General features: G+C 44.8%; 1 protein-coding gene across 2 annotated transcripts in view; it reads left to right on the plus strand.

The window, feature by feature from the left end:
* LOC133514985 (protein tweety homolog 2-like) overlaps nucleotides 1-19,291 on the plus strand; it is a 37,039-nt gene extending 17,748 nt beyond the window's left edge. Inside the window, exons 4-15 of one of the 2 annotated variants that reach the window (XM_061847153.1) lie at nucleotides 439-659; nucleotides 3,680-3,775; nucleotides 6,244-6,316; nucleotides 9,412-9,481; nucleotides 9,818-9,873; nucleotides 10,689-10,781; nucleotides 11,371-11,463; nucleotides 12,998-13,140; nucleotides 13,228-13,413; nucleotides 15,320-15,398; nucleotides 16,839-16,895; nucleotides 18,073-19,291. In XM_061847153.1, coding sequence (XP_061703137.1) covers nucleotides 439-659; nucleotides 3,680-3,775; nucleotides 6,244-6,316; nucleotides 9,412-9,481; nucleotides 9,818-9,873; nucleotides 10,689-10,781; nucleotides 11,371-11,463; nucleotides 12,998-13,140; nucleotides 13,228-13,413; nucleotides 15,320-15,398; nucleotides 16,839-16,895; nucleotides 18,073-18,153 — 1,248 coding nt within the window. In that variant the 3' untranslated portion in view covers nucleotides 18,154-19,291. The remainder of the gene's footprint in view (nucleotides 1-438; nucleotides 660-3,679; nucleotides 3,776-6,243; nucleotides 6,317-9,411; nucleotides 9,482-9,817; nucleotides 9,874-10,688; nucleotides 10,782-11,370; nucleotides 11,464-12,997; nucleotides 13,141-13,227; nucleotides 13,414-15,319; nucleotides 15,399-16,838; nucleotides 16,896-18,072) is intronic. The other variant, XM_061847154.1, reaches the window with a different exon arrangement.
* The last annotated feature ends 347 nt before the right edge of the window (nucleotides 19,292-19,638 follow it).

The following is a 19,638-nucleotide window of genomic DNA, read 5'->3' on the forward strand; positions in this document are numbered from 1 at the left end:
ATGTTGTTCTCCAGGGAGCGCTCCTTATTGTTGTTGTTGTTGTTGTTGTTTTTTTTTTTTCATCGTTTATATTGCGAATCGATTTTTTCGTACTGCTTTGCCACCACTGCGGAAGTAATGAAACTGTTGAGAAAGAAAGAAAAAGAGAGCAATCATCCCGGCGTGTTGCAGAACTGGATAAAGGTGCAGGTCTAGAGTTCCTCAACATCTTTTCTGTGAATAAAATTTGAATTTCTGTCTTTTTTTCGAGTTCATTTCTTGCGTGACTCGCTCGCTTACACAGTTTCAGAAATGTGGAGATGACAAAAGATACATAGATATTCATCCGTTAAAAATGTCAAGTTGACGGCCACTATTTGGGTGTCCAGTTTGGTTGTGGTCCAAACCCTCATCACGTGAGCTGTTTCTGACATTTTGTGCTCCATCTTGCGGTTCCAGTCCTCGGGGTCTCTGGGAAACGCGGAAACGGGACTCAAGCAGCACCTGGAGCGCCTGGACGAGATCTTTGCGGCGCGGCCCGACTACCTTCAGGCTCTGCGCTTCATGCAGCTGATGGTGAACAACGTCATCCGGGAGCTGACGGCCCTGCCGGACCTCGGCAGAGCCAACGTGGACCTGGCCGGCGCCGCGGACCGAACGGCCTTCGTCGAGTATTACAGGTATTTTATTTTTTTTCTTGTGCGGTTAGCGTTTTGTTTCGCGGCCGGCTGTCTTGTACTCCGGTAAATCCCGCTCCTCTTATTGAGTGCAATTCTTCTTCGACCTGTACGTGAGGCGGAAGATTGAGGGGGGGGGGGGGGGGGGATCATAACAGGAGGTGTCAAAATATTTTTCAATAGTCCACTGCAAATGTAATGCAAATTCATATGAAATCTCGTGAGAATTTAGAACCGGTCTTGGGCCAATCGCAGTGCACATATGCTGTAGACCCAAAGTGTCAAATTGTACGACTCGGGGGGCCAGATCCAGTCCCTCATATGGGTCAACTTCCGTAATACTTGCTGAAATCGATACCAAAAATTTCACATTGTTATATGTAATAATGTTGAAATATTTATTATTATAAATAAGCAATTAAACAATTATTGGGAAGTATTATTTACTTATTTATTTATTTGTTTGTTTATTTTTAGCAATTAAATAAGATCGATCTATCTATCTAAAAAATTCTTGTTGTTGTTGTATGATATGAAGCACTCGCTCACAGACGCATTTTCAGAAATGAGCAGATAATTAACAAAGTTTGTTAAATATGGTTTTCATGTCCATCCCTCCTCCTCGATATTTATTTGGACCGCGACGTCTTCTCTTGGCCTCTTTCAGACCGTCATGGAGCTTTGTTTGTTTGTTTGTTTTTGCCAAACTCTTTTTTCCGCTAACTTGATCATTATTTGAACAAAATGGCATCCTTTTCTTCTGATTTCAAAACCGGTCATCCACCAGTTTTTGTGTGCGTATGTGAGACAATGAAAGATTTCTCTGATTTCATCGACATCAAAGGGCATCCGAGGTAGAGCGTAGCCACAACGTGTCCCACGACAGGAATAAGTTTGACACCGCGGCTCTGGGTAAACAGCCGTTCGCAATCCAGCGTGCTGACTCGCAGTGTTTTTGAGATTGCGTTGAAACAAAACCCCGAGTGAGTGTCAAGCGGAACCACCGGCGTGGGCGATTTGCATGCGTAAACGCGACAAAACAGCGGCTCCGCTTTGATAGCCAGACGAGATGACAAACAGTTACGGCAGAGTGTGAATTGAATTCTCCGGGGATGACATTCATTATTTATTGCAACAACAACAACAAAAAAATCAAATAAAAAATGGCGGCTCAGGGCCTCGTGGTTGGCAAATTTACCTTGCAGTTCTGAGGTTCAGGCTCCAAATCTTGGTTCCAGTCTCCCTGTCTGCATTTCCTTTCCATGCTTGCGTGGGTTTTAGTCCAGGGATTCCGCTTTCCTGCCGCATTAAAAATTTACAGCCGTCCAATGACACACTCTGATTCCCTGACACCCACGTCACTCACAAGGACGGATGTTCCAAAGCCATACAGCAGGGGTGTCAAACACGTTTTTTGTCGCGGGCCACACTGAACTTACGGTTTCCCTCAGAGGGCCGTTATGACTGTGAAACCATCCATCCATTTTCTTCGCCGCTTATCCTCACGAGGCTCGCGGGGAGTACTGCAGCCTATCTCAGCTGTCAACGGGCAGGAGGCGGGGCACAACCTGAACTGACGGGGAGAACATGCAAACTCCACACAGGCAGGTCCGGGATTGAACCCGGGACCTCAGAACTGTGAGGCCAAGACTTTAACAGCTAACCCACCATGCCGCCACTGTGAAACCATAAAAATCTTCAACCGCCTCATCAGGTTTACACACAAAATTTATGAACTAGTTTTGGAATCAGAAATCAAAGGGGTAATGTTTTTTTTTTTTTTTAATCTATTGTTGTTTGGCGACACAAAAATGCTTGCGATATCCCAACTGTGTCATTTGTGATTATGACAATTTGGAATTTTGTTACGGATTTGAACAAAAACCATGGAAAGTTTATACACGTGATTTGCCTCCGCGGGCCACATAAAATGAAACGGCTGGCCAGATCCAGCCCCCCGGGCCTTGAGTTTGTCACCTTTGCCATACACAGTCAGGTAACACGGAAAAACGTGAGGATGGTGAGAATATTTGATTGATCCACCGCTAAATTGTTTTAAGTGAGTGCACAAAAATGACAACTACTGCCGCGTTGTTTTCTCACACAGTCCGGGATCTAATCAAGGGCGGTGTTAAAAGCCGAATAAAAAGCAAAATAGCAGCTGCAAGGCACATTTCCCTCCAGTGAAACGGACGCCGGATTCCCACTCGCTTGGTATTCCTCGGGAGCCGCTGACCTGGCGTCGCAGCGCCGTTAATTTGGCACTCGGCGTGTTCTTATTGTGGACTCCGCTCGCCGCATCCCGGCATCGGTTTTCCTCGGCGAGCGTTATTGGATTTCACGTGGCCGGCCCGCGGCCGTGCTTTATTGATGAGCGGCCGGCGTTACAGCCGCTGTTATTTGATTCACTCTCCTTCCTTCCTTTTATTTTTTATTTTTTTTTTCGCCTCTTCCGTTGGTGAAGTCATCGCCGGAACCAGGATGCTGCTAAGCGGTGTCTTCTTTATGCAGATGAAGTGTCCATATATCGAATTATTTTCCACGTGCTGGGGCCTCAGGATGCTCCCACGTACCCTCCAGTGACCTTAATGTGAAGATTTACTGCAGCGGACGCGCAGCTGCGAGAGTGTGTCGACTCTGTATCTTCTAAATTGTAAGGAATCCATTTTTTTTTTTTTTTTTTGTGGTCTGGTTAGATTTACGCCGCAAGCGGGCCTGGTGGAGTTGGTTGGAGGACACGCGCGCACACATTCGCAGACACGCACTTACAGTCCGGCCTGACGTGCCCCGCGAAGGACATTTTCAGCGCTTGAAAATTTAATGTCTATGGATTTGTGGTGTTGAATTATTGAGCCCAAAGGCTGCAAATTACAACAGCAAGCAGATGGGGCTCTAACAAGGAGGCAAGAAATCTGATGTATCTGACAGCGATCTGGGATCTCGGGGGCATAAAACACACATTTAAGCAGCACTTGCAAAGTCGGGTCGCGCTCGGGAAGTGACGAGTGTCCCGTGTCTCGTAGATGGCTGACCTACCTGCTCCTGCTGATTCTGGATCTGCTCATATGTCTGGCCGTGTGCTTGGGAATGGCCAAGCAGTCTCGATGGCTGCTCATCATGTGAGTTACAATCTATCGTTTTGTTTTGTTTTTTTCCATCTCAGACACTGCGGCGCCACGTGACCAATCCATTAAAGGGAACGAATATACGATCAAATGTCACTCCCGTCTCCATCGATTTCCTCACTGACTTAAAGTCAGTCCATTAAGGTTTGATTTGGATTAAGCGAAACAAATAAACAAAATAATACATGAATTACATTCCTGGTGAAAATACCCACTGATTGTACCGACAAACTAATTTGAACGGATGTTTACCATCGAAATTTATCGGAGGAAAACAGCAACTAATTGCATCTGTTGTGTTAACTGTTGTTGGGATTACTCATTGCGTGGAATGTGAATAGAAGGAATTATTTTATTTCGTTTTACTTTTTATTCTGATTTTATTTTGATTTTTTTTTTAAATAAAATGATTATTTAGATTTGTTTTTTTCATTTAATTCTTCAATTTTATTGAGTTTCTCATGTTATAATTTTAATTGTATTCATTTTTAAAGAATTTTTTTTTTCATTTCATTATTTTCTTTTTCAGTTTAAATTGAAGTGTTTTGGTTGTAATTTCCTGATTATTCTTTTATGGATTTATCAATTGCGGACAATAACGATGCTTATGAAAGCAATCCCAAGATATGATGCTGTGCAAATTGGCGACATTGAGCACGATGACATCATTTCCTCATTTGCGTATTTTTCTGAAAATTTGGGTAAGCGCCGAGCGTTTTTGTCCGTCTCTTCCTCGTGTAACTCACTTATGCATTCAGACAATGCTTAAAGGAAAACAGCACGACAGCGATGATGGATTACCGGCCACACGGTCCAGACGTCCAATCACATTTGGCCAATTTAGCGTCGCCCGCACGGTGGGCGCTAGCAGACGAGATAGCGCTTCCTTCCCCTCTTGCTCCTCATCATCCTCATCATCATCATCATCATCACGAGCCCGAGCTGATAGTGCTCGCTAATGCCTATTGATCGGGCCCGGGGCCGGATGAGGATGCGGCTCCCTTCACTAATTATTAAGTGCTCTCAGACTTCTTTATTGGTGCTTTTTCAAGGAGGTCTGAGGAATCAGCTGAGAAGCGAGGCCCGCTGCCGCTCCTGCCGCCTTTATGGATCCATTAGAAGGGCCGTAACGAGCTTAATGAACGGCCTGAAAAGTTGCCAGATGACAGTTAACACGAGAGGCGTGATGCGCTTTGTGGCCCGTGTGACGGCCATTTCCAACCAGGAGGGCGTTTCTTATGACTTCCTCCATATATCGACGTCTCCCACCTTTTACAGCGCAAAGACGCATTCGTTTATGGCCCCGTCACGCCGTGACGTTCTGGTCAACGTTCTCTGAACATTTCAGTCGTTCTGAAAATAAATCAACTGCACTATGACACATCTGGCGTGTGATTAACGTGCGTCTAACGCATGACTTAAAGTGTGTCGAACGCACGAGAAGCGTGTAACCGCGACCAAATAAGATATCCCTAAAAACCATTAGCGTGTGCTAAACGTGTCACTGGCGCGCGACGAGCGATTTGTCAACGTTAGACGAGCGCGTTGAGCGTGTGACTGAACGGGTGAATAACGACAGAATAGCGTTTTGCTGGGGTGTAATTTTTACAGTGGAACGGGAGCGAAATCGTTGGAAATTTCAGAGACACTTAAGTTGTTCTCGTGAGTTTGAACAGTCAGCATCGTGCCGCCTAGACGGAAAAAAGGTGGCGTGCGGACTTCAGCAACTAGCGCTGCAAGTAAGAATGCAAAGCGTCGGTTTATACACCCATACGCATGGACGTCCGGGAAACGCTCGAATGACGTTCGTTTGACTTTAGTTACACGCCGTGTGCGCTACGGGATTGTTCAGTGGTCGTTGACGGGTCGCCAGTGAGTCGTTCACTGCAAAGCAAACGATTGAGTGACAACCAAGTAAAGCTCGAGTTACGACTGACTAACGATAGCCAAACGCGCGCGACGCTCGTTGAACCTTAGTAAAACATTCCACGAACGTTTTGAACGTTCTCCAGCGTTTAAGATTTAATGTTGATGAACGCTGGTATCGGTGAGAACTTTTGTGCACGTTTAAAACTTTTTTTTTTTCCCGGACCGGCGCTCTCCGCCGATTCCCACCGATCATTGACGTTCACTGGCGTTCAAACAACGCTCTTCTGGCGCTAGCAACGTTTCCTCAAACGCTATAGAACGCTGACCAGAACGTCATGGTGTGACGGGGGGCCATTACATTTGAACTTTTTCGCTGCACGCAATGCGGATACACGGGTCAGTTATATACCTTCTGCCATCTCACGGGAGAATTTTTAATTGTGGACGAGAGAGAATTGAGTGTAATTTAATGTGAGTTGCGTTCCAATTGCAGGAACGCTGCGAACGATCAATCGAATGACGTGAAGAGCCCCCGCCCGCCCGTGCTCGTATCTTACCCGTCGTCTTTGTGTGTAAATATTCCCCCCGCGCAGGATCCTGACCTTTGTGCTGCTGTCTGTGATCCTGAGCTGGGCCTCACTGGGCGCCAGCTTAGCTACGGCTGTGGTGAGTTTTCTTTTGTCTTCTCTCTTCATTTACTCGGTCGGGTCTCTTTCACTCGATCACTCACATCGTAAAGCTGATTATAAACTCGGCAGCCTTTCGGCGTAATCACAGTTGTAAACAACACTCCCCGGCGTTAATTACACCTCGGAAATCTGTCTTTGTAGTGTGTTTTAGTTGCCCCATAAATCCTCCTCGTTGTCTCCTGCCGAGTGTACGGTCGTCAGCAGATTCGGGCTTAACGTGGTAATGGAGACGTCGCATTTGGGGCACAGTACGGGGGACAACGAGCACACCCCTTTACCACCACCTCGGTTTACGTCCGATATCCCCTCTCCTGCCTGAATCTACTGGAGGCATCGCGGAATCTGCGGATTATCCCGCGGGATTAGACATCAGGACAGATGCAGCGAAGCGGCGAATTAAGATCAGGGTGGCGACTGAACCTGAAACGTAGCGGAGAGACATTTACTGTCATTGAATGCATCACATTGCCGTGCGTGACAAACATCTTGGGATCTTATTTGTGCCGTTACTCTTACTAAAGTCAAAAAGAGCTCTTTATTTGTGGGAATCAGCCCGGGAGTACACGACAGGACTTGCTCAATGACCTGAAAAGAGCTGGGACCGCCGTTTCCAAGGTGACTGTTGGAAAAACACAAAGACGTCGTGGTTTGAAATCACGCATGCCACGTAAGGTTCCCCCGCTTAAACCAGCACATGTCAACTGCCGTCTTAAGTTTGCTTGCCAATGACCATTTGGATGATACAGAGGAGTCATGGGGAGAAGGTTTTGCGGTCAGACGAGACCAAAATGGAACTTTTTGGTCATAATTCCACTAACCGAACCAATGATGAGTTCCATCCCAAGAACACCGTCCCTACTGTGAAGCACGGGGGTGGTAGCATCATGCTTTGGGGCTGTTTTTCCGCACATGGGACAGGACGACTGCGCACTGTATTAAGAAGAGGATGACCATAGGCCACGTATTGTGAGATTTTGGGGAACAACCTCTTTCCCTCTGTCAGAGCGTTGAAGATGGGTCGCGGCTGGGTCTTTCAACATGACGATGACCCGAAGCGCACAGCCAGGAAAACCAAGAAGAAAACGTAAGAAGCGTATCAAGGTTCTGGCGCGGCCTAGACCTAAACCCAACAGAAAATCTTTGGAGGGAGCTGAAACTCCGTGTTTCTCAGCGACAGCCCAGAAACCCGTCTGATCTAGAGAAGATCTGCGTTGAGGAGTGGGCCGAAATCCCTCCTGCAGTGTGTGCAAACCTGGTGAACGACTACAGGAAACGTTTAACCTCTGTAATTGCAAACAAGGGCTCTTGTACCAAATATTAACATTGGTTTTCCCCGGTGTTCAAATACATATTTGCAGTTGTGTCACACAAATAAATTGTTAAAAAAAAAAAAAAAAAAATCATACATTGTGATTTCTGGATTTTCTCACAGTGGACATGCAGCTAAGACGAAAATTTCAGACCCCTCCATGATTTGTAAGTGGGAGAACGTGCAATATAGCAGGGTGTTCAAATACTTCTTTTCGTCACTGTACGTTCGACTCTATATGAGCAGATGCTCCATTTCCTTTCTGCATAGGAGCAGCTTATTGGATGTGAAGGGGGGGTGGGGGGGGGGATGATGGTGTTGATCCTACAAATTTCTCGTAGATGCATGCATATTTAATGACAACCCGCCGTCGTCAACACGTCTAACGAGATGCAGATGAAGGCGAACGCGCGACAACCGGCGCTGACATGACATCCATTTCATGTCATTCCGGCGTGGTCCGGCTCCCGATGAGCTCGCGGAGGGATGATAACCGTTGATCCGTTTAAAGAGAGGGAACCGTGGGTTACGGGCTGCGCTTTTGTCTCACGTTCGCTTTGTTCACGGGAGCGCAAAGTGCACCGTCGCTATCGATTGCTCGTCTGTCTCTTTGTGAAGTGCTGTCAGTCTCGCTGTGCAGCGAAATTCTGATAAGAGAGCATCTTTAATGGCCTCTGCTGTGTGAAAAGAGGGAGATCATGGTAGCGACGAGAAGCATGTCATCACTGATTACACCTGCCTCCAGCATTTCAGAGCGGAATGCCGTCCTCTACTTGTTCCGACATAAAAAATAATCCCTCGCAGCCATCAGCAATTGCCCAAACTGTCTGCGAATTAAGATAAGTGTCAGGCACAACCCCTGATTGATTAGAAATTGATTGAGAGGCAGTTTGTACATTGAGTCGTTCTCTTGTTTTCATTCCTGCCGAAATGGTGCATAAACTGCAAGGCAGCATCGTGTATCGCTAACCTACTGTAACCCTGTGGCAAAGTCACAATTGCAGTAAATTCATGAAAATCACTTGCAGGTCATGAATCGGAAACAATTAAATGAAAAACAGTAAATGGGGCAATCGCTGAACGCACTTTCTTGTGCCGTGTGAGACTATATCCTGAAACCGTTGTGCACATTTATGTATTGTATTGTATTGTATTGCATTGTATGTATTGTAGGCCCCATAACCCTGCGGTTAGAGCATTGGTTCGGTAAGCCAGGGGTCGTGAGTTCGTTTCTTGCGTTCTTGAGTTGCGTCAGCAAGGGCATCCGGCGTAAAAAAGTGGGCCCAACAAATATGAGCGTTCGTCCGACATGACCCCTAACGGGACAAGCCAAAAGAAAGTACCTGTACGTACATTTATGTATTGTCTGAGCCTTGCGGAAGTAATTTATCCCTGGCAATTTGGAAGTTTATGGAAGTAGTGTGTAATGTAAACATCTGTGGACCTAATATCGTGACCTGTGGAATACCGCGGGGTCCCGGTCTTAACATGGAGTTCTATTGCTAGTCTATCACTAACCTATGCTAACGCAGAAGTAACGTAAACACGGTCAATATTTGTGGTCAAAAATACAAAGCAATTTCATGCAAACGAGTACAGCGGTCACTGAGCAGGCATTCTTGTGCTACACGACGAAATATCCCCACTTTGAATTGCCTTGACTCGAAATTTTGTTGCGTTTCTGAAAAATCAATAAATCTGTCGAGAAAACCGTTGCGCATCAGTGACAGGCCTCTGCGATGTGTCGCGTTGTGCTCACACAGGGCACGAGCGACTTCTGCGTATCTCCTGACAAGTTCGTCGTGAACCAAACCAAAGATTTCCTCAGTGCAGGTAATTCATCGAAAGCGTGACATTATGTTATTACATACGCAACTCTTGGGGGGGGGGGGGGGCATTGCAAAATTATCACTGATTTTGGTATTTATAGTTAGAGTATATGTTTTCGTTAAATGAGAATTTTCATTTTATTGTGATAACTGACCATGTAGGGCCCAAATTCCGAGTACAAATATTGTCCTTTAGAGCATTTTGGGTTTCAGAAAATTAAAAGCAGGCCAGTTGTTCTGTGTTGACTTGATTTTTTTTTTTTTTTTTTTTTTTTTTTCAATAGCCGGATGATAAAATACACACGCATACTTCAACCGTTTTGTCTTTCTCACCCTGCAGGTGTTGCTCACTACTATTTGTTCTGCAGTCCGAATCTGCCCAACCCCTTCCAACAGGTACCGAATCCCACCCGCACTGATGTGCAAACAAAGACGAGCTCTGTCAACCGCGTCGGGAAATGTGCGCCGTCACACGTCGAATTAGTTGAAGCGACACGTTGCGTCTTTTACCCCCGCTGCTTAATATCCGCCTTAGGGCAGTCTTCACAAGCGACGTTGTTTGTTTATTTATTCATCGCTTGCATAATGACGGGCCGCTGTACACAACAACAACACGCTGAGAGCATAATTGGGATGCTTGATATGCAGATAGATTTAAAAGGGGGTCTTCATAAATAAATATTGTTGACGCGACATGCACAGAACTCTGGGAATTTCCCCTCCATTTTCTGCAGCACTCGCGACAAAAGATAGTCGGGATTGACTCCGGCTCACCTTAATCTAATGAGGTCAAGCACTCCAGAAGATACTTTGAGGATGTTAATTGAATACCTCTTTGGCAAATCTTTCTTAACACCCTGTAATACTCACTGTATGTGCTGGTGTCACTTTTAATAAAAAAAAAAAAAAAAAACGTCGTGAACGTTTTCACTGCGACTTCTTTATGGGCTGCACCAATCGTGTGTGTGCGCGCATTGTGCATCTTCACGGTCTTGAAAACCGTGACGAATTATTTAACCCCAGGTGCCCACGGTATCCATTTAGGGATTAAGCGAGACTTGTTAAGGGGGTAAAGATAATCTCGCTTTCTGATCGACTCTATTGTTAGGGTGGCGGCGGCAGAAATTAAGCGCATTATTTAGATTTGAATGACAAATTGCTTGCCGACATGGCGTTTCCTTATTCCTTATTTCCTCTTTTTGCGTCCACAGTCTTTGACGATCTGCCAGCGCTCGCTGACCACAATGCAGATCCAGGTCCAGGGTTTGCTGCAGTTTTCTGTGCCAGTCTTCCCCACCGCTGAGGTACATCAAAAACACGATTTAAGGGCCTGACCCTGTTGGCAACATCAGTGAAAGTGTTTTGTTTTGTTTTAACCATGGAAAATTTGGAAGAGCGGTACAAGAGCAAAATGAAGTTAAAAGTGATGGAATAGGAAGTGTTAGTGGAACAGGCAAACAAACGTGACTGAGCAACAGGAAAATATATCAACTGCACTTGTAATTTTAGGAAAGCCACCGACCGGATCGATTTAGAAGAAGTGTGATCATGTGACCAACTCCAATCATTGAGAAGCTCCAAATGTGCATCCCTGAATAGATGACACGTCTCAGTCATATTTGTTTCTGGCGTTTCACAAATGCTCACAAGACGAAAAGAGATCCTTTCTCCCTGTCACCGCTCCCTTTTGCAATAACTGCAGGCGTCTTTACGCCAGCTGCCTTCCCGACTTCGCATTTCGTGACACAAAAATCGGCCAGCGCGGGTAATCTCTGCTAACCGGCGTCCATCTGTTTTTGTGCGTCCAAAGCGTTTGTTTTTAAATCAGGCCCTAAAACCTCTGTGCGCTACGACACTGTAATCTCTGACCTTTCCCCACCGTGTTCCACACAGAGAGACCTTTTGGGTATCCAGCGCCTGTTGAACACCAGCGAGTTTAATCTGCACCAGCTGACAGCCTTGCTCGATTGTCGCGGGCTGCACAAGGTTAGGTTTGTTTTTTTTTTCTTTCCTCTTCGGGATCCTGCTCCTTTAATGCTGCCTTCAAAGCTGCCAAAGCGCCGCAAATGCCACCTTTCAAGTTCACTTCTAAAGCGGGGCGCACACATACTGATTTCTAAAATGTGAGCGACCCCGCACGATGGCCCTTGTATGCTTTCTGCTCTCGTAGCATGTGGTGGACTGTGAATCCGAGTTCGTATATCACATTTTTGTCTGGAGAAGCGCTCAGAATTTTGCAGAGAAACTCACTTATTTTTAGTAGTGCCCTCTTTCTGTAACACAGTAAGACGGCAAAAGATGGCGCCAAAGACCCGGTTAATGGGAAAGTAGTAACATTCCCTGCGACCCTCGTGAGGATAAGCGACAAAGAAAATGGACGAATGGGATAGGTTTAACTGTTACAGTTGCCAGCTGAGAAGAATTCACTTTCAAGAGACTTCATGCAACAGGATAATCGGTGCGGGTAATCTTTTAGAGACAATCGGGCCGTTGCTAACCTTGATCAAAACAGAGATAAACTCCCAAATTAGGCCCAATTACGGATCTGCGTGTACCCCATTTTACTTTACTGCGTCTAATGTGAATCGGCTGACATCAACTAACTGGGGGGGGGGGGGACGGACCTCAGGATAATCTCACCCTTTTCTGACTTTGATCGTTTGATCAGAAGGAGCGGAAGGCTCATATTCCGTCTGATTATTGGTATGCGAGTACCAAGAGCAAATTTTTATTGCTCGGCTAATAGGGAGGTCCCTCGTTATATCGTGTAATAGTGTTCACTCGTCTGTGTGAATTCGGCAAAACTCCACATTACCGCTGTAATTGTCTCATTTCTCGTCTCTCGGCGCACTCTAAATCTTCCAAATTCTTGCATTTGATGTTTTTTTTTTTTTTTTGCCTGATAGGGAGCAAACTGCAGTAAAACGTAAATAGTTTGCGTGTGCCTTATGGCCCTTCTGAGACTGACCTAATTTGGCCTGATTTATTTTTTTTATCATTTCAAACATGAAGCCCGTTAGGACTGATTGGATTTTTTTTTTTTTTTCGATTGCCTCAAATATTTTTACCGCCATAAGATAAACCCGTTGTTGCATCTCATATCTGATCTCATATCTAGTCTCATCTTGCGCTATGGCCGGATTTGGCGCTATTCTGATTTATTTTTCTCCCTCTCGAGCATCACGACAAATAGGAAACAAACAAAGATGAAATCAGATATCGAAAGAGATCGCAATCAGGCCTCTTCCAAATGGGGAAAAAAGTCCGACACGTTTTGGTTTTGATGTAAACGTTCCAATGACCCGAGTGTGACGTCGTGGAAAAACACCGATCGGTGCCGTGTCTGCCCAAACAACAGCGAACACATTAACTGGCGACCATCTCGTTGATTTTCTTCCGCTCTGAAGTGTAACTCGATAGATGGCGATTGTTGTGCTTGGAGGTTCCACTCCATCCTGCCTGACTTCTTTCCTAAGGAGTGGAAAAAATGGATCCCATTAGTGTTGCTTTACGGTCGCAGGACTACCTTGATGCCCTCTTGGGCGTGTGCTACGACGGCGTGGAAGGGCTCCTCTACCTGGCTTTGTTCTCCGTGCTGGCGGCGTGCGCACTCTCCGCCATGCTGTGTGCTATTTTCAGAGCCTGGACGCTAATGGGCAGCAGGTCAGCAGCACGAGGCGCCCCCCCGCCCGCACCCTTTATCTCGTTATCTCGCCCGACTGCTGACACGCGCGCTCGTCCTCCGCGTAGGGACAAAGAGTACGACGACATCGACGAGGAGGACCCGTTCAACCCTCAAGCGCGACGCATGTCCCACAACTCGAGGAGGTCCAACATCCACAGCTTCTGCAGCTACGCCAGCAGCGTCGGCAGTCAGGCCAGCGTCCATCCTCCGCCTCAGGCGGCCGCCAGTGTGCTGCCTGCCCCCGAGTACATGTAAGAGCAACACGGGACGCCGGCCGGCGCACAGCACAAAAAGAGTGAAAAACCCAAATTTCCCCTTTGGAGATAAGAACAATTGTGTGAATCCCCGTTTATTGCCACACCCGCTTGCAATTGGGCGGAAGAAACCTCGCATGTCCAAATATGGCCAATTTCAGATTTTCGCTCATCTGCGACGGTTACACCTCATCAGTCTGGAAACAAATCTATTCCATCCGTGCGCAACTACTGAGTAATGTTTTCAAACTCGAGCTCTTTCTCACTCTGCGGGAGCCACGCGGCAATACGTCGCCTCAAGATTTAAAGTCTGTTTGTTTTTAATCCTAACGTGAAAATTAGTAGATTAGCTATATTTAAGACTGGAATGGGTCGGTACCAAGGGAAGCGCTTATCCTTGAAGGGAAGTGACTACTTAGTTCATGTTATTGATTGCATTAAGACCTTCTAAAAGCGTTTGGGGGAAAGTGACGTAACCAGTCCTTTGCTCTTGGGATTTATTTCAAGGCGTTTTGTCACTCCGACTTCAATTTAGGGTTGCAAAAATTGGCACGCTAAACTGAATCAAACATCGTACCGTAATTTGCCCGCGACTTTTTTCACACGCTTTCAACCCTGCGGTTTATGCGGTGATGTGGGTCATTTTTGCAGTTTTTTTTTCTAACGGCCGCAAGGGGGCACTTGAGCAGAAAAGGTAAGAGTGAGACCGGTGTAATACACGTGCCGAGGAAGTGACTTTTACCGGTCCGGCCCTGTTAGCTCTGCGCTAGCGTGTTACTGCCACGTCTCCGTGATTTTTACCGGTATAAACATACCAGTTTTTTTGTTTTTGTTTTTTTTTTTTTTACTCGCCCGGTTCGTGCGGCACTAGTGTTAGCGCAGCGTTAGCATTAGCGCGGTGGCGCTAGCATTGAACTCTCTGTGTACCATCTTTCTTTGTAAATATCTCGTGTTTGAAAGTGGGTTTCAATGTGCGCACTTGCGGCTTTGACACACCTGCAGCGTATGTATGTACCAAATGGTATTTCCTTTACAAACGTACTGCGTGAGGCTTATAACCGGGTGCGCTCCTTCCGCTGGGAATTACGGTACATTTGAAAACTGCATTGTTCGACCAAACCATATACATTAAATAATTTTGTGCTACTTTCACATGGAAAAGCTTGTATACTTACTGTGACTTCTCTGTAAACTGTAATTACCCATAAAATGACGATTCAAACCAAGAACCTCGGAACTGCAAGCCAGACCCGGTAACCACAAGCAACCTTTGGGGTGTCCTCCAATACCATTTATTGTGTTTTCCGCACTATAAGGCGCACCTTCAATAAATGGCCTATTTTAAAACTTTTTTTTTTCATATATAAGGCGCACCGCATTATAAGGCGCATGGAATAGACGCTCCAGTAGAGGCTGGGGTTACGTTATGCATCCATTAGATGGAGCTGCACTAAATGCTCAATATTGATCCATATATAAGGCGCACTCGAATATAAGGCGCACCGTCGGCTTTTGAGAAAATTAAATGTTTTTTGGTGTGCCTTATAGTGTGGAAAATACAGTACATTAAACTATTGTGACCTTCAAACAAGCATTATTATGATTATCGTTACACAAGTAAACGCTATTTCTGTTTTGTTGGGTACGTGACAAACGTGAGGTAGGAAGCTAAAATATTCGAAGCTAAGTACTTCTTCATCCATTTGCAATTTTCAGTGTGATATTTGTCTGTTTCTCAGTGTAACTGATTTAATAGTGAGTTTGAGCTTAAACTGAAAAATAAAGGCGGTCCCAAAGCAGAGCCCTAAAGTACTTAATAACTGCAGTACAGCACAGTTGCTGGTTTTTTTTTTTTCCCTGATTTGTAAATATGTCTCCCTATTTCTTCTTCTTTGCCTCCCAGGAATCAGTCCATGCTGTTTGGCGGGAGCCCTCGATACGAAAACGTGCCGTTGATAGGCAGAGGATCCCCGCCCCCGTCGGTGCGTTGGCCCTACACGGCTCTGGTGTCCCAAGTGTGACCACCGGGACCCCCCGCTCAAGCGCTCACGCAGAGCAAAAAAAAAAAAAAAAAACCACACCTCTACCACCTGCACACACGCACACAAATGCTCATTTTGGGCAAAACATGAGGGTCGGGTGACCGCAAGTGGTGGAAGACTGCCCTCTGGTGGCCAGCGCCTGAGCCATAATTTCCACCGGTGAATGAAATCGACTCTTAATAAGACAGATGCATCAAATGTGTAAAACAACCTCCAGTAAGCGCGCAAGTCTGCATTATTGCCTCGCTCGTATGTAATAATAGAAATGTTAATCCCAGAGCTGATAGTCAATAAGTGAGTCATGCGTCCCCGGAGCGGCGGCTAAATAATTGATAACGCCGGTAAATCTGCACTTTTTCTCCTTTAAAGTGCCCTCTCTCTTTTATAATGAGGCTTCTGTCGGATGGCGGGACCGCATTCCTACATTCGCGGAATTTAAATGACTCGGGGAAGGCAGACAATGTGGCCCGCTGTTTAAAAATGTACGCTCGCTGTCTCGGTGAGATACATTTCAACGCGGCCATTAAAGGCCGCTCTCGCAAGAATAATGGGCCTTATCAAAAAGTATCAATGCGGCGTATTGGAAGCGTCGTAAAATGATATTTGCATAATTCTTTCCCCGCGCTGCCTCGTGTTGCAACACAAGAGGGTCCCGAATATTAAAAACGACTTTGGGATGATGCAGTGTGCTTCTAAAAAAACAAAACAATAGTAAGCATATTTTTAAATTGCTACCTCTAAAATTGGGTGTTATCTTTTTTTTTTTTTTTTAAAGGCAGAACATTTCATATGGTGCTTAAAAATAATAATGATAAAAATGAGCATAGAAAATAGTAGTCAACATGGAGAAATGTTAAGATGCAATGCAATATTTCCAAAATGTCAAAAACTATAAATCTATTGAAGCCAACATGAAAACAAAATAATCATGTAGCTGAAATAACAATAATAATGAAAATCTTTCAAAATGTTATCTTGGCCACAAATCTCCTATTGAGTCTTCCAAATGTTGTGGCCATGTGATTAAATTCTGAAATAGTGGAACGTGGAAAGTAATGCTGAACTTCATATAATAACCTGATGACTTTGTTGAACAACATCACAAACAGTTGCTGGATACTTTGCGTGTGTCGACAATCTTGCATATTGTTTCTCTCCTACAATTATGTACAGTATATACTTTATGTATTTCACTATTTTTAACTGCTTGATTGTGCTGTCGTAGAAGAATGCTGAATGCGTGCATGAGACTTAACTCTTGACTTTTAAAACCTGTAAGTTGTCCTTTTTTGTTTTGTGAATGGAACGACTTTTTCCCGCGTGGGCTGACTTCACCCTTTTTTTTTTTTTTTTTTTTGCTTCATGCGTTGCTGTGCCAAGCGCTCGGTCCTTCCCCAACTTGCATGCGCCGCTAAAAGCTTCAGCTCGCTCGCCATTGTGAGTACAGTCCAACCTCGGTCCAAATGATGTCCCGTCTGCTTTCTACACCGCTTTTAACCCCCGTCCTTTATTCTACACGTTGTTTAAAACCACAACTTGCTGTTTTAACCCTGTGGGCTCTATGCTGGCTTTTTGTGTCCACCTTGTGTATGGAAGTAAATATGTGCCAGCAGGATTTGAATTAGAAATGTCACAGAAAACGGGATTTCAATTTGAAATGTAAAGTCATCATATTTTCAATAGTTGCTGCAATTCCAAGTCTGTGGCACCAGGCGGGGTGACTTCAGGCCAGAACCCAACAGCCAGCCAATCGCAGTTACGCTTTCTTTTTGTATGTGTGTATGTGTGTAAGAAAGCTTAACTGCGATTGGCTGGCTGTTCGGTAAAGTAACCCTATGGAAGTAGATTAGTGCCACCAGGATTTGAATTGGTAATGTAAAGTGATCACATTTTCAATAGTTGCATTTCAGTGTAACTTTTCAATGTTACCAATTCAACTGGCTACAATTCGGTGTCGAAAATTCACCGTCTGTGCCACTAGGCGGCGTTACTTCGGGTCAGAACCCAACAGCCAACCAATCGCAGTTTCGCTTTCTTAGTATGTGACGTCACGTGGCTAAGAAAGCCTTACTGCGATTGGCTGGCTGTTCTGCCTGGTGGCACAGCCGGTGAATTTCAGACTGCGAATTGTAGCTACTATTGCAAATATGGTGACTTTCTATTTCAAATTCAAATCCTGTTTTCTGTGACATTAAAAATTCAAATCCTGGTGGCACTGATTTACTTCCATACTTGTGCTCCCTTTTTCTTTTTCTTTTTTCTTGTCTACTTGATGCAAATGTGATGAAACTTCCCAGAAGGGGAGATTTGTTTGTGATTTAGTAATTCATAACGTCAACTCTTTAAATGCATCTGTCATACAATATATTACTTACGTCGCATTTTCCCGTTTCATTTTTGAGGTTATTTGACTTGTGGATTGCGCCAACAAACTGACATTAAAGTGTTAAAAACCAAAAATGAATGGATATTTTATCCTGATCTTAGTTTAAAAATTTGATCCCATAATAGAACCTGCCACCCCAAAAAATAAAACCACAAAACATAAAAATGGTCACATACAAGTTAAAAATGTAGGCCAATCCAACGTGTTTTCCCGTGTTTCTCCCCGCAGTACTCGGCCGGTATGAGGACCACGTACTTGTCTATGACCGAGGCCCAGATCCGACACTTTGGCACGGACTTCCAGGTGTAGCGACCACGCAAACGTGCGTCCGTCCCGTTTTCCTCAGCCTGAACTCTGCTGGCTATGTGAGGCGTCTACCTCAGTAACACACATCAGCAGGTGTGTGTATGCGTGCGTGTCCTCGGTTGAATTGTATGACCATCAATTTTTGTGAGGCAAGTTAAACCTGGTGTTTGTTTTCTTTTTTTAATCTTTTTTTTGTAGTTCTATAATTCAGTAGCACGCATGAGTTTGATTGAGCATGTGCTTAAATGAGCAGCCTGAAAATTCATGTTTGCCACATCCCTTCAAAATGGAGTTACTATAATTCCATATAAGACCAAGGAGGTCACAACATAACCTGATTGCTGTACCGGGGTGGGGGGGGACAAGTCTATAATTATGTATTTCCGCAATGATATTTCTCACAGTCATTTGATTGTTCTTCCTGTGCCTGCGTGGCTTTTCTCCAGGCACTCCGGTTTCCTCCCACATCCCAAAAAACATGCAACATTAATTGGACACTCTAAATTGCCCATAGGTGTGATCGTCAGTGCGGCTGTTTGTCTCTATGTGGCCTGCGATTGGCTGGCGACCAGTTCAGGGTGTACCCCGCCTCCTGCCTGTGGACAGCTGGGATAGGCTCCAGCACTCCCCGCGACCCTTGTGAGGATTAGCGGCAGAAGAAAATGTATGGATGGATTTTTAGGAAACAAAATTATTACAAACGGCCATCATCAGTTCGTTGATTAAGGATTCTGGCTCGTGTGTGGAATTGAATTTTGAAACGAGATTTGAACCCAGAGGCTCTCACTCGATGCTGCCCTTGAGCAAACGTAATGATCACAATGGATACTGGATTTGAATACTCTTAAGGCAGCAGGATGGGCAGCTGACATTCAGAGAAATTCTCTTCTTCTTTTCAAACAGCTCTTGTTTTGGAGAACATGCAATAAATAATGTGTATATGATGAGAATATGGCCTCTTCTGAAAATGGTTTTATTTTGCATGTGCAAAGTTTGGGTAGACTTAAAAAAAAAAAAAAAAAAGCATGACAGAACAGGTTGGACTATCATTGTGTTAGTCATATTTCATCTTTGAACTGCAAAGCACAATCACTTGTTGACATATAATTATGCAGCCATTTTTTTCATGAGAACATGTCCACAGATGTTTAATGCCTTTTTATTGCATCAATTAAACTGTTAGTCAACCTTGTGTGATATTTATTGTGTCATGTATATCTGATACCATCACATTTATTGCAAATGACAAGGAATATATGGATATTACAGGGGGCGCTGTAATCTATGACTGAGCTACTACAATGCAGTGAAGTTATATTGTATGTGTTTTGTTTTTTGTTTGTTTGTTTTTATAGTAAGACCTAAATACAAAACACACACACACACACACACAAAATACAGTGTTCCTCAATTATTGGTCAGTTGGCACCCCTATTTTTGGTTCTGCTCACCATGCATACCACCACCCTCACTCTCTTTTCCTGCAGG

This window comes from Syngnathoides biaculeatus, chromosome 16 (assembly GCF_019802595.1).
Source record: "Syngnathoides biaculeatus isolate LvHL_M chromosome 16, ASM1980259v1, whole genome shotgun sequence".
NCBI classification, from domain to species: Eukaryota; Metazoa; Chordata; class Actinopteri; order Syngnathiformes; family Syngnathidae; genus Syngnathoides; species Syngnathoides biaculeatus.